Source organism: Egretta garzetta, unplaced genomic scaffold (assembly GCF_000687185.1).
Source record: "Egretta garzetta isolate BGI_Z169 unplaced genomic scaffold, ASM68718v1 scaffold547, whole genome shotgun sequence".
Classification (NCBI taxonomy): Eukaryota; Metazoa; Chordata; class Aves; order Pelecaniformes; family Ardeidae; genus Egretta; species Egretta garzetta.
This window is the reverse complement of record NW_009260174.1, coordinates 251,675-271,874: the sequence shown is the minus strand read 5'-3', so window position 1 is coordinate 271,874 and position 20,200 is coordinate 251,675. Positions and strand designations below refer to the sequence as shown.

At 35.9% G+C, this 20,200-nt stretch overlaps 1 protein-coding gene across 1 annotated transcript in view; it reads left to right on the top strand.

The window, feature by feature from the left end:
* Positions 1-20,200, top strand: part of DYNC2H1 (dynein cytoplasmic 2 heavy chain 1) — a 169,281-nt gene that overhangs the window by 9,261 nt on the left and 139,820 nt on the right. The window contains exons 11-26 of the mRNA XM_009641758.2: positions 1,157-1,332; positions 2,694-2,889; positions 4,084-4,179; positions 5,937-6,089; positions 6,200-6,298; positions 8,112-8,251; positions 8,343-8,571; positions 9,043-9,170; positions 10,402-10,517; positions 11,432-11,559; positions 16,112-16,261; positions 16,944-17,149; positions 18,027-18,182; positions 18,274-18,388; positions 18,789-18,959; positions 19,129-19,511. Coding sequence (XP_009640053.1) covers positions 1,157-1,332; positions 2,694-2,889; positions 4,084-4,179; positions 5,937-6,089; positions 6,200-6,298; positions 8,112-8,251; positions 8,343-8,571; positions 9,043-9,170; positions 10,402-10,517; positions 11,432-11,559; positions 16,112-16,261; positions 16,944-17,149; positions 18,027-18,182; positions 18,274-18,388; positions 18,789-18,959; positions 19,129-19,511 — 2,642 coding nt within the window. The remainder of the gene's footprint in view (positions 1-1,156; positions 1,333-2,693; positions 2,890-4,083; positions 4,180-5,936; positions 6,090-6,199; positions 6,299-8,111; positions 8,252-8,342; positions 8,572-9,042; positions 9,171-10,401; positions 10,518-11,431; positions 11,560-16,111; positions 16,262-16,943; positions 17,150-18,026; positions 18,183-18,273; positions 18,389-18,788; positions 18,960-19,128; positions 19,512-20,200) is intronic.

Here is a 20,200-nt window from a genome sequence, read left to right as displayed (position 1 = left end):
CAGTCCTCAGGCACCTCTCCTGTTCTCCACGACCTTTCATAGATGATGGAGAGTGGCTCAGCAATGTCATCTGCCAGTTCCTTTAGCACTCGCGGGTGCATTCCATCGGGGCCCATGGACTTGTGGGTGTCCAGCTTCCTTAAAAGATCCCTAACCTGACCCACATCGACAGAGGGAAGGTCATCCTTTCTCCAAGCTTGCTCGCTTACCAGCCGGACTGGGGAGCCTGAGGGCCAGCCTTGACAGTGAAGACTGAAGCAAAGAAGGCATTCAGTAGCTCTGCCTTCTCTGTATCTTCTGTCACCAGGGCACTCATTTCGTCCAGCAGCGGTCCCACATTACCCCTGGTCTTGCGTTTACTGCTGACGTACTTGAAGAAGCCCTCCTTGTTATCCTTGATGTCCTTTGCCAGACTTAGTTCCAGGTGAACCTTGGCCTTTCTAGTTGCTTCCCTACAGTATTGACTAGTTAAAAGCAAAATGTTTTCTGTAAACATAAGTGCCATTTACAATAACTATAGATTTGAATGAGGATAGAAGTTACTTATCCCAAAATAACTACTAGCCCAGTTTTTTGGCATTCACCTCTGACTTACAGAAATCTCAAGGGCCTATTTCAGCTGAATGTGACAAAGGGTGGAGGTCTTAAAGGAGTTACTTTGTTATGTGTCCTACAGAGATAAAAGCAGCACAGCTGATAAGTGTCAGTTGTGTGTCTGCTTTAGGCTATGCTAAATTTTTTAATTGCTCTCAAATCTCTGCTGATTTTATTGACTAGGGTTTTGGTTAATTTGTCCACATGTAGATGTGAAATCCCATTTGAAATACCTTTGAGTATTGGCATGGACCTTATAGATACAACAAAAGATGCATGGGGGATTTCTACCTTTATGGAGAACTAACTAAAGACCAGGTGGGATATTCTGGGGTATCTTCATAGTGGTAGACACCTGTGGTGGACAGCTTATTCAGACCCAATTTACTGTCATGGGAATTTGAACATCTGGGACACACTTCAGGATTCACTTTTTTTTTTTTATTATCTGTTTTTGAGTCCCACTTGGATGTTTTATAATACTGATTTTTATTGTGCTGATTTTTCTTTTCTAATTGAATACTGGGAAGTTAAGCTTCTTGTCTTTGTGATTGTGTTTAAGGTGGATGATGCTGTCAAGCTGGCAGAAGCTCTTTTGTCTGACTTGTCTGGATTTCAAACTTTTCATCAAAGTGCAGATTCTTTTCTGGAACAGTTAAAAGTGTATGAACAGGAACAATTTGATGATTGGTCTAGGAATATCCAGTCAGAATTATCAAATCCCAAGTCAGGACTTTGGTAAATAAGTTTTTGTTTAAATAATGTTTATGCTGAAATCCGTAGTGTGGTGTAATTTAATAGTACTTGACAAAGGAAATAAAAATTACATAACTGAGAATTAGTGGAGATACAAAATGGAAGAGTCCATCATAATTTCATCATCCTGCCAGGCTTAGTTGGTAGGGTAGAGTTTACAGTTAATAACTAATCTTTTGGAATGAAAGACACATTTGGTTTTGTTGGCTTGTTGTTACTACTTGTTATCCATTGTAATCCATGTAGTGCTAATGTCAAGAAACCAGATGAGATTAGAGTATAGCTGTGATATACAGATGACACACACTTAGAGTAACAAATAAATTGCTATTCACAAGAAATTCTGCAGTCTAAATAGAGCAGATGAAAGAAGGGTAAGAAAATAAATTTAAACCTCATGAATTGTGTTCCCCAAAATAATGCAATTATTTTATGGAATATTAAAATATACTTTAACAATTTTTTTTAGTTGATTGACCACATAGCTTCTGTCTGCACCTCTGAGTGTCACAAACTTTCTTTGAACAAAGAGTTTGTCCACAGTTTCAGAGGATACAGGAGTTGTTACTTCTATGTAAACTTTTATTTTACAAAAAACACTGAAATACAACAAATAAGCAGATTTAGCACTCCAATATATAACAGCCGTCTAATTTATTAGTACCGTAAAATCTTGTTATTGTGAGATTTTAAAAGATGTGAAGAGATTAATTAAAAGGAAAGACATAGCTCACTGCAAAGGGGAATGCAATGGATATGGGAACTAGAAAAAGATGAGAAAAAAAGTGAAAAAATAAGTAAAGCTGAAGTTTTTATGAAAGAAGCCTGAAAAGATGGTGGTAGAAGTATTACTACAGTAGGAAAAAAAAATGGAGTAGAATCTAAAGATAGGCTGATATGCTTGTTAGCGTCTACATATACCAAAACGTTTCACTGATCCAAGTCCTGGTTCTTGGATTGGTTCCCTCCAGTGAACCTCCCTGCAGTGCTGCAGGCTAGGGCCTGCAGTAGAAGTGCCTGCTTGAGAGAGTATGATGGGTCCAGTGGTTCTGAGAAACACTGTCTAGCTGTGAGTTACACATTGACTATTGTAACAAGCCAGAAAAACTGTGTGGGCAAAACCAACAGGCATGCTCATTTTTCTTGTCTCTGCTGGCTTTGAATCTAGAGAAAGGTTACTAGAATAACTTCAGAGTAAATGAAAATGTTAATAAACATAGAAAAATGTGATAGCATGACATCAAGCTTTTTAGAATTGTTTATTATATTATTATAAAATGCACCTAAGAAAGGATCAATATCAAATTATATACAATAATATGTTTAATTTGATTTTGGTTTAGCATCCAAGCTAATAGTCCTGTAATGGAGTTGGATCATGCCTTTGGAACATTAAACATACTTTATTCAGATCGTTTGGTGACTCTCTTAAGAGAAGTACGTCAGCTATCAGCACTTGGTTTTGCCATACCGGCTAAAATACAGCGTGTTGCAAACACTGCACAAAAGTTCTGTAAGCAGGCGGTCATCCTCAAACAGGTATAAGATTAAATGTCATAATATCTTCCTGTTCTGCCTTCCCAGCTTTAGTAGTAGAACATTTCTAGACTATTACCTTTTCTGACTGTGTGGTTAAGCTGTTTGCTGTGTTTGTCTGTATGAAAGCTACTTTTTTTCTTGAACAAATTAACTGAGTCCTTAAAAGAGAAGAAAAATAAATGCTTTACAGTTTCGGAATATGTCTTCTTTTGAAACAAATGAATTATAGTATTAAAGCTATGTGAAGTTACTGTATGAATGTACAAAAATAACACAAGTAATTCATTGATCTCCTCATTTTAGTCTCGGTTTCTGATTATTGTAACTGAAGGAAAATGTCATAAAATGGACCAGCTTATCCTCACCTTTGCTAGTTTTCAACTGAAAATATATTAATACGTATTTTAATAGAAATGTGTGTTTGTGTTTTAGGGTGGTTATTTTTGATTTGACTCAATGCAACAGAAGTTTTTATTAGTCTTATATTTCAGTTGAAAGACCATGTCAAGTTTTCTTTTGTTACTGGAAGGTGCGAGAATAAATATGTATACGCTGGTAAAAATTCTTATGTAGATACATAGGCTCAATTCAGTTTCACATGAGGTGTCATTGGTATTTGAGATACCTGCACAGCTAAGGCAGAGATGATACAAGACCTACAAGATACCCATCCATCTGGATCATTGACGGGTGCCCAAGTGGAAATCTTAGTGATCTCAAAAGGCACTAGATGTCTATCTGTGGGCAACTAAACCAAGTTGTAGGGTATGCATCTTACTTCGCTGCCAATCTGGAAGTAAATAGATCTTTCTTAGGTCTATATGTCATATCCTGCTGGATGTCACGGGTACTTGAAGGTCTCTGAAGTGGCACAAGATGCCTTCGTTTGCATACAGTAGCAGAACTGTTCCACATATAATAAATCAGAGAGTGAACCTATGTCACTTAAGGTGAAGTGTAATCACATCAGATGTGTAAGTAGCAGTCTCTTTTGCTATTAGAGTTCGTCACTAGAAGAAAATAGGATCACGTTAGTGTTGTACTTTATTTTTGTAAACATTTTACTAGTATAGTTAATTCTCATTTCTTAATGGTATTGATTGGGCAATACTTTTAGAAATTTCCTGTTTTATGTTTATTGGCACATAAATATTTTTATCTGTTCTTGTAAATTTAATCTCTCCATTTTTACAGGTGGTGCATTTTTATAATTCTATTGATCAACAGATGATTGAGTGTCAGAAGCCAATGATGTTACAGTCTGCTCTAGCATTTGAACAGATAATTAAGGTGAAAGAATTCCTCTGTCTTTGTATTTTTAATTTCAGTAGTATCTGCATATTCTGTGCTGCTTTTTCTGTGTTTATTGCTGGACTTTTTAACTGCAGCCTTCCCATACAAGCAACACCATCTATTTAGTTAGCATTTATTGAAATCAGTGGCCCTTTTTTTTTGATATTGTTATTTAAACAACTGCTTACTCCTTTTTATTTTGGGTATTAGTGTAATATGCTCTCTCAGGAATTTTTTTCAGTGTTTGAATTTATACATGAACCATGATGTGGTCAATTCCTTAATAGTTGGGGATGTAACTCCTGTTTTAATAGATCCAAATAATATTATTTTTGTCTGCTAGTAAAAATGGCATATACTTTATTCTGGATTTGTAATTCCCTTGAATATTTCTAATTCATATTTTGGGCAGGTTGAAAGTGGATAGTTTCTGATTTAGATTAAGAACAAAGAATCAGTGGATCTACCTGATTATGGACTTATGCATGCAGTTTGTTACAGTGGGTTGGTGTTCAGACATAATATAGTTGCTCTGACAAGAGGTGGTTTTTTTTGTAATTGCTAGGAAGTTCACTATACTTAAAGAAGTTTTAGATTCTTGTAAGGAATGTGCAGCACTTTGGAGGAATCTACTTACTTAATTCCATTTTTCTGCTTTGAAGCGACAATATGAACTTTAAAATTACACTACAATCTACAGGTTTTTAACACTGTATCTCCATTTTATGCCTGGAGAAACATGTTGTATGTCATGAATTTCAGATTACTATTTTTGATCAGTTTGAAGGACTCCACCTTCTTCCAATGCTCTTACAATGTGAGAATGTCTGGAAAATTATAACATGCCCAAAAGAGAATAATGCTTCCAGAGCAAGCATTACAGAAATGTTTGGAAACTCGCTCCTGAGAACCATTTTGCAAGACAGAGTATAAGAATGGGACTGAAAGTAGAACGGATGTTGGGATTGGGCTTAGTTTACACAAACTGGTGGAGAGTCCAGACCAAACTGTAGGTTCAAAAGTGTCCTGGAAAAAGATCCCAAAATGTCTCTTTAAATTTTTCTTGGCCTGGCTGCAGATTATGGCACAGATTCCTTTAGTGTGCAGTCTGTAAGACAGTGATGGTGCAGAAGTGTTCAAAGACACAACATATTCTGTTGTTTGACATGATTTCTGCCTTGCGTCTTGTAGGAATAGGTCCAGTTGTGGAACTTCAGATGTTTTTTTTCTTCTGATTTTCTACTGTAAACTTAGCAAAAGGTATAAAACCCCTAGAATCTTGATAAAAAGCCCAGAGAAATGGAACTCCCCAAAGCTGCTTATGAGTCAGTGGAATTTTACAATGTAATTGAAAAGATTTATTTAATGATAAACAGGTGAAGTTGGATAGCAGTTGTTAGTGTGACATTTTGGTTTTTGGTCTGTGCAGAACAAAGTGGAAGGGGGTTGTTGAAGGTGTCCTCTGCGCTTAAGATGTCTGCTTATGCATGTGGGGTAGGAGTCTGAACATCAGTGGATTTATTTCAAGGTCTGTTAAGAGTCTGGCGTTAATCCTTCCCAGTGCATTGATGTAGCTATAATGATAGGCCTGTTTGTGATTTGCCAGATTATTATGTCTCTAGTGCAACAGTGAGAGGGAAGTCCTCCACTTTTTACTAGGAGTAAAACCATCTTTCTAATATTATCACTTCCTGTATGCTATCTGGTAGACTATAGTTGTCATTAAACCTTACAAAAGTTCTATGTTTTTCAAGCATTCAAAATCTGGTCCTGGAGGAAAAGCTCAAATAACATGGGATAATCCTAGAGAATTGGAAGTTTATATCCAAAAGCTCCAAGCTGCTGCTGAACGGCTTTCCACTGAAAATAGAAAACTAAGAAAGTGGCACACAAACTTCATTGAAAAGGTATATTTTCCAGGTGCAATTGAAATCATGTGTCTTATAGCTTACTTTACCCTTTCTTTCATTTAAGTGGTGATGAATATGTTTATTATCCTTTAAAATTCTTTTAACAGGTTATATCTCTCATGAATATTGATCTACTTCGTCAGCAGCAGCGTTGGAAAGATGGACTCCAGGAGCTCAGAACTGGTTTTGCCAGCCTTGAGTCACAGGCAGGGTTTCATTATCATGTTGCAAACTGTGAACAATTGACTTTTCAACAGTAATCAAGATTTAAGACTCAAATATAGCATGACTGACTTAATTTTGATTAAGGTGTTACTAGCTAGCTCAGGAAAACTGACTACTTAGTTGATGCCACATGTGAGGTAAAATCTCAGATGACGAGGATGAGGATAATCTTTTTTATGTCATACTAGTAATGGGAGAAGAACACTTGGTCAGATGACAGGGGTTAGATAAAAAAAAGGGAAAACTTAGGTCATGTAGATTAGTTGTCTCTGAGCCATTAACACAAGGTAAAATAAAGAAATTGGTACAGGTATGAGTGATCCCCAGGCAGAATAGAACAAATGTCTAAAATTTAGAATTAAAATGTATTTCTGCCTGAAATAATGAAAAAACCACATTTTTATTTGTTCACTTATCAACTGTCAACATTCAGACTAGAATCATAGAATCCTTTAGGTTGGAAAAGACCCTTAAGACCATCAAATAAGATGATTGAGATTTTGATAAAGAGTATCATCAAAGTAACTGGATGATATTGCTATCACTTGAGCTGTTTTGAGGTATCATTCAACTCAGTTTAATTTTTCCTATAACCTTTAGCAATAATGGGGCTATATTCTTAGATGGGTGGGATGTTCTTAGTCTTTTTAATGCAAACCCGGATTATTTTAGTTGGTATTTGCCAGTCAAATAAATGCAATATTTTAACTGTATTTTTCCTATAATTTTTCCATCTTCTCAAAATAATATGAATAATACTTAAGTGCATTGATTCAGCTTTTGGTTTGTAATTTCTTTTGAAACTTAGTTTGCAAATTTTTTTCTTGAAGTCAGTGTATTATTTTAAAGGCTTAAATTTTCTTAATCCCTGGAATCTTTCTGTTGGAAGAGTTCCTTTGGGTGGCCTTGAATTGTAGGGCAGACCTTAACTGTGTAGCTTCCTGCAGCAGCCTTGGACTGCCTCCAAAGCCCTGGCTGAAAATCTCTATCCAATTAAATAAGAGAACCTGTTAAGCTGGAAGAAGTTTCTAATTCCTTTTTTAACTTGTATTGCCCTTTTCAAAATCCTTGGATAGCTTACAAGTGAGCGTTTACAGACTTGAGTATGATATTCTTACAGTGCAGTGTAGCAGATTCTAGTGAAAATTCGCTATTATTAATTCTGAATTCTTTAAGATAAAATCTTATATCTACTCGTTAGTTAGTGTTGATCTGTGGAAACACAAGAGTTTTCTGGAATACTGTTTAAAAGGTAGCCCACGTATCGTAGGAAAATAAAAGGTGTGATATAGGTTTCGATCTCTCATTCAGCCAGCTCTAACTTATTTCCAGAAGAGTCCCATACATTTTAGAGTAACCTTGAAGAATCTCATAGTAAATCAGTGGGAGATGAACCTCAGTGAAGTTGTTATGCTGAACTGGCATAGAGACTGGTTTTATTTGGATTTTTTTTTAATTCCTATATTCATTTGATATAAATGTAAAAGCTCTAAATCTTAATATTCAAACTGGTCATAGAATCATAGAATATCTTGAGTTGGAAGGGACCCATAAGGATCATTGAGTCCAACTCCTTGCAGAACTACCTAAAACTAAACCACATGACTAAGAGCATTGTCCAGACACTCCTTGAACTCTGACAGGCTTGGTTCCATGACCCTGGGGAGCCTGTTCCAGTGGTGTGATACTTCTTTGAATTTTACTAAGATGCTGGTCTTCAGGCATTGTACTGTGCTCAGTTAATTATGGTTTGAGGAATAAAATAAAATGAAAATAAACATTGTTAAATTTTAGGGTTTCAAATCATGCGATATGAAAGCTTGGAGACAGCACTGGAATCATCAACTTTACAAAGCTCTGGAGCATCAGTATCAAATGGGCTTAGAAGCACTCAATGAGAATTTACCAGAAATAAATATTGATCTAACATTCAAGTAAGATTTTTTTTTTCTCCCCATTAAGAAAGTATTCTGGCTCATATTTCATTCAAATATTAGTTTTTGTATGATATGTTTCACTTTTTAGGCAAGGCCAGTTGCAGTTCAGACCTCCTTTTGAAGAAGTACGGGCTAGATATTACAGAGAAATGAAGAGATTCATCTCCATTCCAAACCAGTTCAGGGGAGTAAGTGAAGCAGAAGATGAGTCTATATTCACTGTTATGACTGAAAGAAATGCAGATGGATTTCTGACTGCTTTCAGTAAAGCAGAGGATTTGTTCAGAAGGCTGACAGAAGTTTCTAATCAATTCAAGGTATTTTCAATATTTGACTGACTCATGCTTTTTCTTTACATTTGTATCATTTTAAGCTTCAGACATTCTAGAAGTAGCTGAGCAATATGATTTGTGCATTATTGTCCTTTTCTGCAAGGCATATAAGCAAAAGCTTGCTAAGTACATCCATGTTAAGCAAGCTGCTTAAGCACATACCTGGCTTGAAGCACATGTGCAGTTCCCATTGAAACCTCAGTATGATAGTGGTCTTGTTCAAAATCTATTTTTAATCAAAATGTGTTTTTAATCCTTAAATGTGTGAATATGTCAAACCATTTTGTACCTTCTGATTTTTGCACTAAGAGAATCTGTAGATAACTGAAGGAGCACAAAAGTTAAAGAAAATGTAGCTTGAAAATGTTATTAAAGTATTTTAATATTATTGAGAAGCAGAGTTTTTTAGTCTAGGAAATATTTCTTTTCCATGAAATCAAAAATAATGTTGAAAAGGAATGGATTGTAATTGGCCAAGTAGATATGGAAACTTTGGTGGAGACACATCTTTCCAGCAAACAGGACTGGGAAAAAAACTTCAAAGCATTAAAAGTGAGAGGGAAAGAAGCAGAACGTCTTCCAAGGTACAGTGTAACTCTATTCTTTAGTTTGAATAATGTATTCTATCACATTTTAAAGGTAATAGTAAAATAGACATTTTTTTTTTAGATATTGACGTACTTTTAAAATGTTTAGGTTTTTGTTTTTTGATTTTATTTTTAGACATTTATTAGCTTCTGTCTGTGCAGCCTTCTCTGAGAACTTTTAATGTCTTCCTTTGATATGATGGGAAACTCCCTCAAAATTCAGGGCTGATTCTGAAATACTACAAAACACGGTGATGTTTTAACAGCTCTTTTAGCTAAGTCCTGTACATGTGGACTATATGTGGCAGTTTGGAACAGACTTCGTAGATGTTTATACATTAAATAATTAATGTATTTAAACCCTTGATTACCTCTTATAACTTATGGTTTAAGATATGCTAGTGTAGGCTTTTATTTTTACATATATTCACATGGAATTCAGTGTATTGCATAATTAAGAGTTCTCAAATGAAACTGGTGGGAATCATGTTCAGAACAAGTAAAAAGAGGTGACGTTTCATTTAGCAGAATGGACTGGTGGAACTTGTTGGCTAAGTGATATTCTGAGTAGTAAAGATTTTAATAAGGACAGACTGTGGTGAATAGAAGAGAAATTGGCTGACATGTCTTATAGCCAGAATCCACATGTGGCTGTAAAGTGCCATGAAGTGAAAATAATTGGTGTTGAGGGAGGATACTCAGGAAAGTATCAAATAAGGTAGCTCTTTTCTTCATGTTCTTTAGGCATCTGCTTAACAGTCACTGTGAGATATTAGATACGGAGCCTTGATATGACTCACTAAGGCTTTTCTTATGTTCTTAAGAATATTGAAGCCTGGATTAGTATGTTCTCATGGAAATTAGAGATTTAAAGACATGACTACAAATAATTGAAATATTTTTATTTTTGAGTCTAGATATAGTCCTTCTGAATTTAGTGACATTGGTTATATAAAATAAAGTAAATTTCTAACTACTTGGAGGAGCAGAGCATTAGACCTTACCCCCCATAGAACTGCATACATATGCCTAATGATTATAAATATTTCAATAATATAAGTCATTTTCCCAATAAACTATGATTTTTAATTTGTAGAATTATGAGGTAATTTTTTTCTCATTAGGCCACAAAATCAGGGTAAACTATAGATCTGCATAGATCTTAGAGATATTGACACATAAGTATACTACTGAATATTTACTATTTTCTAATCTTTTTGTCTTGAAGCATCGTAAGGATAGACTGTTTAACTGTTAATTGCAACCCTGTGAAAACTGCAATTGATGATTTCATCCAGAAGTTGTATGATGTCCTTGTTATTTCTTTGAGAAAATCTATTCAAGGTAAGTAACCATAATGAATAACTTTTTTTGTTGTTCCTGTTGTACTTGTGGACATTTGTGTTAATGTAAATATTCTTTTTATTTAAGAAATATTTTACTCTTGGGCATAGTGAGCTGCAGAAATCATAGTGCATAGAAAGTAACCTGTTACTAATTTTTCACTACAGGCCTAACCTAAGGCCCCTTTTTGTCCATGTGCATCTTTTGCATTCGGTTTTTTGGCCACATCTGTTCCAGCTGTAAAAGAATACATATGAACATTATTTTGCATGTTTCTTTTGTTTGGAGGAAAATTTCTTTGACACTTGATGGTAATTGAAGGAGGCATCATGAAGTGTTGTAACTAAAAATATTATTAGATTTTTCTTTCGCAAATTGAAATACTTCATCAGAAGTCTTAAATAATCAACACTTATTCCACAGAGTTACTTGTCACTTAGATTGTCAAAATGCAGAGCGTTGAAGAGTGCAAAATATTTTCCTATTTTTGGGCAGTCTATCTATACTGAAACAGGTAGAAAAGATGGAATAAGGTGTAGATGGTGAGAAATACCATTGCTTTGTGCTTTAAATATAACAATCAGCACAGAAACACAGAACAGGGGTTGTGCAGAAAGTTTTCCATAACCTGAAAGATGAATTGTTTCCTGGAAGATGTATTATTTCTGGAATTGTACAGCTCCTTTCTCAGTACCAAAAAGATCTACCTTGGTAGGAAAATACAACATTATCGCTTAATCAATCTTTTGTTTGTGAATCTTTTCAACATTTAAAGCAATTTTTTAAGAAATACTTTGTGTACATAATCATATCTTATGACAGTGTTGTGTCACAGGACATTTGTCTGAGTTGCATATTTATTACCACAAATATTTTTTCCATAATATCTTTGTTTTCCACCTTTCTTTATATAGCTCACCTATATGATGTTTCTTCATTTCTCACTGATGCCATGGAAACATTAGTGGTTAGGCCCCAGACTGTAGATGAAATAGCAGAAGACAATTTAAAATATTTAAACCTACATGAACGAAAAGAAGGGGTAAGATACTATTTTATCATATCCAGAAGAACAGGTATCAAAAAATATAATTGCTTTCTTGTATGGAAACTTACATTTAATGTAACTAGTTTAGAACATGCAGTGGTCCATGTAGCACAGTATTGTCTCCAGCAGTAGAATAAAGTGGCTGCCTAGGGAAAAATATAAAATTGAGGTGGCATATTTGATGCTTTCCCACACTTCTAGCCTCTATCCAGAACCTTTTTGGGTTTTATGTGGTTCCTGAGCATATAGTAACACTGAATGAATTTCTCTTCCACCACCTTACCTTGTCTCCTCTTGAAAGCAAATACACTTTTCAGATCCCAAGTATCCTCTGGTAAAGTGTAGGAACCTAATTTTTTTTTTCTCCTGCTCTCTGTTGATGTCATATATCTAAGTCTTACATTGGGAGACATATGGAGCAATCAGTCCCTATTATTCCTCTTCATGACACAAGATTGTGTTGTTGTTTGTTGTGTCCTGTATCAGCCATTTCTTTTCTAGACTGAAGAGTTTTAATTTACCTAATCTTTTCTTACACATAAGCCCACCCATAACTTTGATCATCCTTGTCTTTTCTAGTTTCACAATAACCTTTTTCTGTGGAGCCAAGAGAATTTTGCACAGTTCTTAAGATACGAACAAACCATGGATTTGTATGATGAAATAACAATGTTACCTCTTTTATTATCTTTTTTAATCTTTGTGACTCCTAAAATTTTATTTACTTCCTACTGCTTGGATTAAGCTGGCATTTTTTAAAAACTGGCTGTCATAACCCAAGATGTCAATCCTGAACTGCAGTTGTTAGCTCAGAACTCAACTTTTACATGTGCAATTTGTTTTTTAACGTATATGTCACTTTGTGGTTATCTACTTGAATTTTGTTTGTCACTGGTAACAAAGCTGCAATAAGGTCTCCTCAGAGCTTTTTCTTCTCCAGGCTGAACAAGCCCAAGTCTCTCAGCCTGTTCTCCTAGGAGAGGTGCTTCAGCCCTTGGATCATTTTTTGTGGCCCTCCTCTGGACCTGCTCCAACACTTCCATGTCCTTCTTGTGCTGAGGGCTCCAGAGCTGGACGCAGTACTCCAGGTGGGGTCTCACCAGAGCAGAGTAGAGGGGCAGAGTCACTTCCCTTGACCTGCTGGTCACAATTCCTTTGATACATCCCAGGATACGGTTGGCCTTCCGGGCTGCCAGCACACATTGCTGGCTCATGTCCAGCTTTTCATCCACCGGTACCCCTGAGTCCTCTTCCAGATGGCTGCTCTCAATCCCTTCATCCCCCAGCCTGTATTGATACTGGGGGTCGCCTTGACCCAGGTGCCACTTGGCTTTGAACCTCATGAGCCCACATGGGCCCACTTCTTGAGTTTGTCCAGGTCCCTCTGAATGGCATCCTGTCTCTCAGGAGTGTCAACTGCACCTCTCAGCTTGCTGTCATCTGCAAATTTCCTGAGGGTGCGCTTGATTCCACTGTCTATGTTGTTGATGAAGATACTAAACAGTACTTCTAAGTTATTCTGCAGTTCTTCACAGGTAAACTGGCTTAATGTCCGGAATAACCTAGTATCATCAGTAAACTTTATCTCACAGATTAGTGTCCTTTTCCAACTCTTTTATAAACAACTTGAGCAGTCCAGTGCAGGTACTTACAGAACTCCATGGGTGACCTTTTTCTATTGCAGGAACTAGCAATTTACTCCTATCTATTTTCCCTTACCCAATTAATTATCTGTGCCAGGCCCTTTGTTCTTATGACAAGGTTATCAAGTTTCCTTAAATGCGTTTGGTGAGGGGGTTGTGCTAAAAGCCTTTTGGAAACCCAACTGTAATATATAATTTTAATCTCCATCCATAACTTGACTGATGCCTTTAAAGAACTCTGGTTCTACAAAATTGTAGAATTCTATAGAAGCCATATTAACTCTTCCCAACTGAACAATACGTATCCACCATAGGATTCAGTTCTAAATTAATGCATCTGAGTTTAGGTGTGTATATGCATATACTCAGTGGAAGTCTGGTTCATTTGCCTACAAGTACAGTTCTAGAGTTATTGAGGTGCATATACAACATCCCCACAAGACTGGCAGACATGACAGAGGACTTCTGGGAGGCCTTTACCTTTCTGTAATTGCAGCTGGAGGCCACTCAAATGCCCTAGGCCATCTCAGATGGCCCTAGACATGTATTTGTGAGAAACTGAATCAAGTCCCTAGCAAATGTCGTCACTTGTAGCCCACAGCAATCCATTTCACCCTGAGGTAGACACCTTGTGGCTGATCCTCTTGAATTGATTTCTTAATTCCATTAAGAGCTCAATGCAGTTGTTCATATTTAAGTGTCTTCGGTTTTGGGGATGTCCTGGTGTATCTGAGAACTCCATACGAGGCTGGCAGATAAGAAACAGGACATATGGAAGACCCATAACTTTTGGGGCAGTGGATGGAAGGCAGATAGGATAAACTAGGTGTCCTGGTTTTGGCTGGGATAGAGCTAATTTTCTTCATAGTAGCTAGCATAGTGCTGTGTTTTGGATTTAGTACCAGAAGAATGTTGATAACACACTGATGTTTTCAGCTGTTGCCAAGTAGTGCTCAGACTACTCAAGGACTTTTTGAGCTTCTCCTGCTTGCCCAGGTGCATAACAAGCTGGGAGTACAGCACAGCTAGCACAGCTAACTCAAACTGTCCAAAGAGCTATTCCATACCATATAACGTCATGCTCGGGGGGGTTAGTTAGTTCAGTCAATCGGTTGGTCGCGGAGAGACTGCTCGCGGCTCGGGGACTGCTCGCGGCTCGGGACGGGCTGGGCATCGGTCAGCGGGTGGTGAGCAATTGCATTGTGCATCATTCGTTTTGTATATTCTATATATTCTGTTATCATTCTCATTATTACTATTATTATTATTTTCTCTTATTAAACTGTCTTTATCTCAGCCCTCAGCTCTAACCTTTTATTTTCTTTCCGATTCTCTCCCCCATCCCACTGAGGGAGGGGGGGAGTGAGCGAGCGGCTGCGTGGTGCTGAGTTGCCAGCCGGGTTAAACCACGACACTAGGGGATCTCAAGCAATGCCAGACGCTGTCATTAAATGAATTGAGACCTTGATTTTGATGATCTTACCAATAATGGAGTTTTAGATGCCTACTTAACAAGCCCATGTACAGACATATAATTTTAGCTTAATCTTTATCTTGGATACAGCTTGACTGTTTGGCTGCTAATTCAGTAAGGACTCTATTAGGTTGGCTATAAGTGTTTACATTTTGTAGCAACTCTGGAAGAATTGTTGGATGTTGAAGAGATTTAATTCTCTATAATTGAAAAAACTGGTATTGCTCCTTAGCATTAGTGCCTGTTGTCTCCTCTTATTTTTTAAAGGAAAACAAACATAACAGGACATTTTGGTAAATGTGTAAAACTGCATGTGTTTATTTCAGTTTCTGCTAACTTTTGTACTTTAAAAGAGTTATTTTCTGGTTTGTTTTTTTTTTTTTTTTTTTTTTTTTTATTTGGATGGTTCTTACTACGTGGGGGAAACCTGGATATTTTTTTTCCTACTGTCAGGTGAAAAAAATGTGCTTTTTTTATATGAATATAATTTCTGTTTACTTGAAGTGTCTTTGTTCCTGCTTTTTGTTATCCCACAGTGTTGTGATTTAAGCCCAGTAGGCAGCCAAGCACCATGCAGCCACTCACTCACTTCCTAACTCACTTGCACAGCCTCCCACACCCCTGCTGGGACAGGAGAAGAGGGAAGCAAGAGTAAAAGTGAGAAACCTCATGGCTTGGGATCAAAATAGTTCAATAAGTGAAGGAAAAGTGGAAGAAGAAAGAAAGAAAGGAAAGAAAAGGAAACAAAACAAGTGGGCAATCGCTCACCACCTCCCATGGATAGACTGATGCCCAGCCAGTTCCCAAGCAAAAGATGTCTAACCTACCTAAACACCACTACACCCCATTTTTGCTGTCATGACATTATATGGCATGGAATATCTCTGCCTGGCTGTGTTCCCTCCCCACCATTTGCGCACCCCCAGTCTATTCACAGGGAGGGGACAGAATCAGAAACAGAGAAAGCCGTGATGGTGTGCAAACAGTTTTCAGCAATAGGTAACACATTAGTGTGTTATCAGCATTGTTTTGGTCACAAATTGAAAACATAGCACCTTATGAGCTGCTATGAAGAAAACGAACGCCATCCCAGCCAGACCCAGGACGCCTATGTACATATTTACTAAATTCTCTGCTGCTGTTCCTGAATCTGGTTGAGTGGATCTCTGCAATATATAGAGGCATTTATCTGTTTCGTAGTAAGCATTCACCTCATGTCAGGATCAAGATTTAGAATTTCTCTAAGTATCTCAGATACTATTTTTTCCATTGTTTTAATGTTGTTCTATAAACAATATGAAAAAATGAGCTATATAGATATATAATCTGTGCATACACAATTGATTGTTCTTATGTATTTGCCTAGGGTTTGGATAAACAGGATTTGCTGATTTTTTACAAACATATTTTTTTATCTGTTTGAATTTAGATTTTTCTCTTGTTTCAAGAGGCTGAAGATAAAAACAAACTTTTGCGAACTGTAGCTGGTGCAGGTTTGGACACTATCAGTAACCTAAGAGCTACGTGGGATAAATTTGAATTAATGATGGAAAGCCACCAGCTTATGATTACAGAACAGGTAACAATGAAAAATTAATATTTTATCTAAAAAATTTGAAATTATTTTGAATAAGTCTGGAGAAATATTTTTCCTTAGATTAAATCCATAAATATTTTCAGTTTGGTTTTAACACCAACGTTAATGAATTGAGGGAGGGCCTTTAAAGGAAGAATACTTAAACTCTGTAAATAATAACTAGGTGAAACTTCTGTTGAACTGATGCTGAAATGAATTGTAGTTCTGTATCAACTTTCTGGAGACAGAGATGGCTTAATGAATGCAATGGTTAACTGAGGAAAATGGGATAACAGTTAAAAGATAGCATTTTTATTACCTTATGTTTTTAGTACTGATGCTTTTTATTTTTTTTTACACAACTTTGCTAAACTATGCACAGTCCTGTAATTTCAGTCCATAGGCAAATTGATGAACTCATTTGAAGTACTACTGAAGATATCAGTCTGCCATGCAAATAATAGCAATTTTTCTATGTGTTATAAGATGCAGGCTAAATAGGTAGCATAGGCCAAATAAATAGATCTCCAATACCAGCATAAAAAAATAGTGCTCCCTTTTTCGAAAAATACAGAAGAATAAAGATGCACTATTTCTTAGGATATTATACATGAAGTTTTTTGATTTTGATCAAGTTGTAGTTATGAAACATTGAAGGAATTTCATTTTAACTCTTGCTTTACAGATTGAAATGATGAAAGGAAATGTGATTTCACGTATTAATATATATCTTCAAGATCTGGAAAAGTTTAAAGCTCGTTGGGATCAGCTAAAGCCAAGTGATGATGTCATTGAAACAGGTGATCAGGATGTGCTTGAGAAAAGTGCTCAGATCATAAAGGAAAAAAAGAAAGAATTTGACGAACTTGAAACTGTGAAAGAAAAACTCATGTATGTTTATTTCTCTATATACATTACTCATTAATGTATGGATCTTTTGCAGCAGTAGTATCTCAGAAAACATTAACTAAATTTTATCAAAACAAATAATATAAGGAATTTAATTTTATTTATATTACATGTTTATCATTAGTTTTTCAGGGTCTTTTTTTCATTTTATATAACATGAATTTCTTAAGCTGAGTTTTTCGGAATGAAAAATTCAGGAAGTCTCTTAGGCTTTCAGGTAAGGGAGTCTGTACACTAAAGGCTTGATTCTGATTTCTGAAGTTCTCACTAAGAAGATTTGGGGTATAGGTCCAAAAGGTGGAGTTATTGCTTCAATCCTCTTGTAACTTAAGTGGGCACAAGCTCATCTCTCCCATTTCTTGAATCTGATAGACAGTTGTGCAAAAGGAAAGGATTTTTCTGCTGGGTACCTACTTTCATTAAGCTCATTATTGCAAGCCTTGAGTGGACAGTTTTCTATTTAAATTCATAGCTTGCCCCTTAAATATGATAGTAAATAAAATTAGCATATCATTTCTACCTAACAGGAAGAAACAATAAATTAAAAATTTTTTTTCAGGCTTTATTTGTGGGGGCATGAAGTAATTAATGTTTCTCATAAATGAGAAAGAAATGAAAGTTTATGGAAAATAATTGTGAATATGGGAGAAGTTCACTGTGCAGGAGAGTTATTCCTGGTGTTCCTTTACTATTTCTATTCAAGAAGACTATAAGGAAATTGTTGTTGGCAGCAATGTTCTGCAATGAAGCCAATGGCTTTTCTTAAAAAAGTGTAATTATTTGCATATGATACTCTCTCTTAAACCATAAATGTATAATGGAGTAATGTAGCATATGCTGTAATGATCTTTTTATTCAGTGAAGAATGCCATCATTTTAAATTGGAAGAACCTGACTTCTCATTGTCAAAAGTTGTATGTCAAGATATTAAGAGGTATGCAGAAGTCTGGGCATTGTATGAAGAGTTTTATCAAGGTTTTCAGGAAAAAGCTGAAGAAGACTGGATTACTTTTAGGTATGATTTTATTACTTTATTTTTCATGGACAAATGTGTGTGGTTATAGTACTGTGTTGTTATGTCCTTCTTACATTTGATTTTCACGCAGGAGTAAAACATACCTATTTGAAGAATTTTTGTTTAACTGGCATGACAAAATGAGGAAGATGGAAGAACATACTGTAATGACAGTAAAATTGCAAAAAGAAGTGGACAAATATAAAGTAAGATGCTAGTTAAAAAAGGGGTATAAAACAAAAAATGTTTTGGTATTACTGGGTAATGTACTCAATTCTGCGGCTCATTTTTCAGTTCTTATAATAAAATCAGTTACAATTTAACAAAGTATCTTGTGATACTGTTTTGAACATTTCACTTACTTTTGAGAACCTTTTAGTTCCTTACAGTGAACAGGAGGATCATTATAGTTTACACAGACACACATTTAGCACTGAGTTTTCCTCAGAGTTACACAGCTAAATGTTAAATCCAGCAATTGAAAAAAATGTACTTCAGTTTAAGAATATAACTTTTTGTTTTATTTGAACAGCATGTCACTCTGTAATCAAACAGATACAATTTTCATAAACACTGGATGGATTCACATATGTGTTTTTCCTACAGATGATAATTCCACTCCTAAAATATGTAAGAGGAGAACATCTTTCTCCAGACCATTGGCTGGATCTCTTTCGTCTTCTGGGTCTTCCCCGAGGCACGACAGTTGAGGGTTTGTTATTTGGAGATCTGCTAAAAGTGACAGATGCTATTATAGAAAAAGCAACAGAACTTAAGGTATGAATAATTTCAAATAGAGGTACTATATTTTATTTTATGGTTTATTTCTTGTTCTGTATGCATATTTATATTTTTGTTACTATAGAATTTACATTTTATTTTTGAATTCAAAGTTTATTGCAATCTCTGTAGTTTCAAATTAAATCTATTTATGCTTTTAAAATAGGATTTGAATTGTCGGGCCCAAGGCGAAGTCACAATCAGGGAAGCATTACGTGAGCTTGAACTCTGGGGAGTTGGAGCTGTCTTTACATTAACAGATTATGAAGATAGTCAAGGCAAGACTATCAGGCTTATTAAAGACTGGAAGGACATAGTCAACCAAATTGGAGATCAACGCTGTCTTCTACAGTCCCTCAAGGACTCTCCATATTACAGAGGTTTTGAAGATAAAGTGTCCATCTGGGAAAAAAAGCTGGCTGAGTTGGATGAGTATCTGCAGAATTTAAACCAAATTCAAAGGAAATGGGTCTATTTGGAACCGATATTTGGTCGTGGAGCTCTGCCCAAAGAACAGGCTCGTTTTAATAGAGTTGATGAAGACTTTAGGTTAGTATTATGGAATATGACTTATTTTTTGTAGTATCTTTGACAGGCGTAGGCTAGAACATTCTTCATGGTGAAAATATATGGAACAATTGAAATACGTATGGAGATGAAGGTCAGCAACAGGAATTTAGTAGATATAGATGTGTGGTATGACAGATCTGAATAAAGGTGGTAACATAGGTTTCATTTAATGGGGTATATGTGAAGAACAGAATCACATGAAACTTCAAAGATCACAAACAAGGGAGGCAAACACAAGATCAGTCTTGTCACTAGAAGCAGAAGTGATGTAATTTTTTTTTCAAGGAGCATTTCTTGTTGAAGACAAGCACTTTGTTCACTAAGAAAGTGCACAGGTGGACTTTTGGGGGAAACAGATGGTTTATTTGTTCCAAACCCCTCGAGGAGATAAAAAGGGAGGGGATTTTACAAATGTAGAAACATACGTATAATTTTCTGTCTTGATTTCAGTTAAAATGACTTCTTAGATGGAAATAAAAGTCAAGAATTGAATTTTCTTGGGTTTGGGTAGAGAAATCTCAGCAAGAAACAGTTGTCATTAAATTACATTGAGAGACATTGATGTAAATTCTGAAATGTTTTGTCATTAATACTGAAAACTGAAAGTTATAGATCAGATATTTATATGAATTACCCATACTTTACATTTTATTTACATAACTATATGT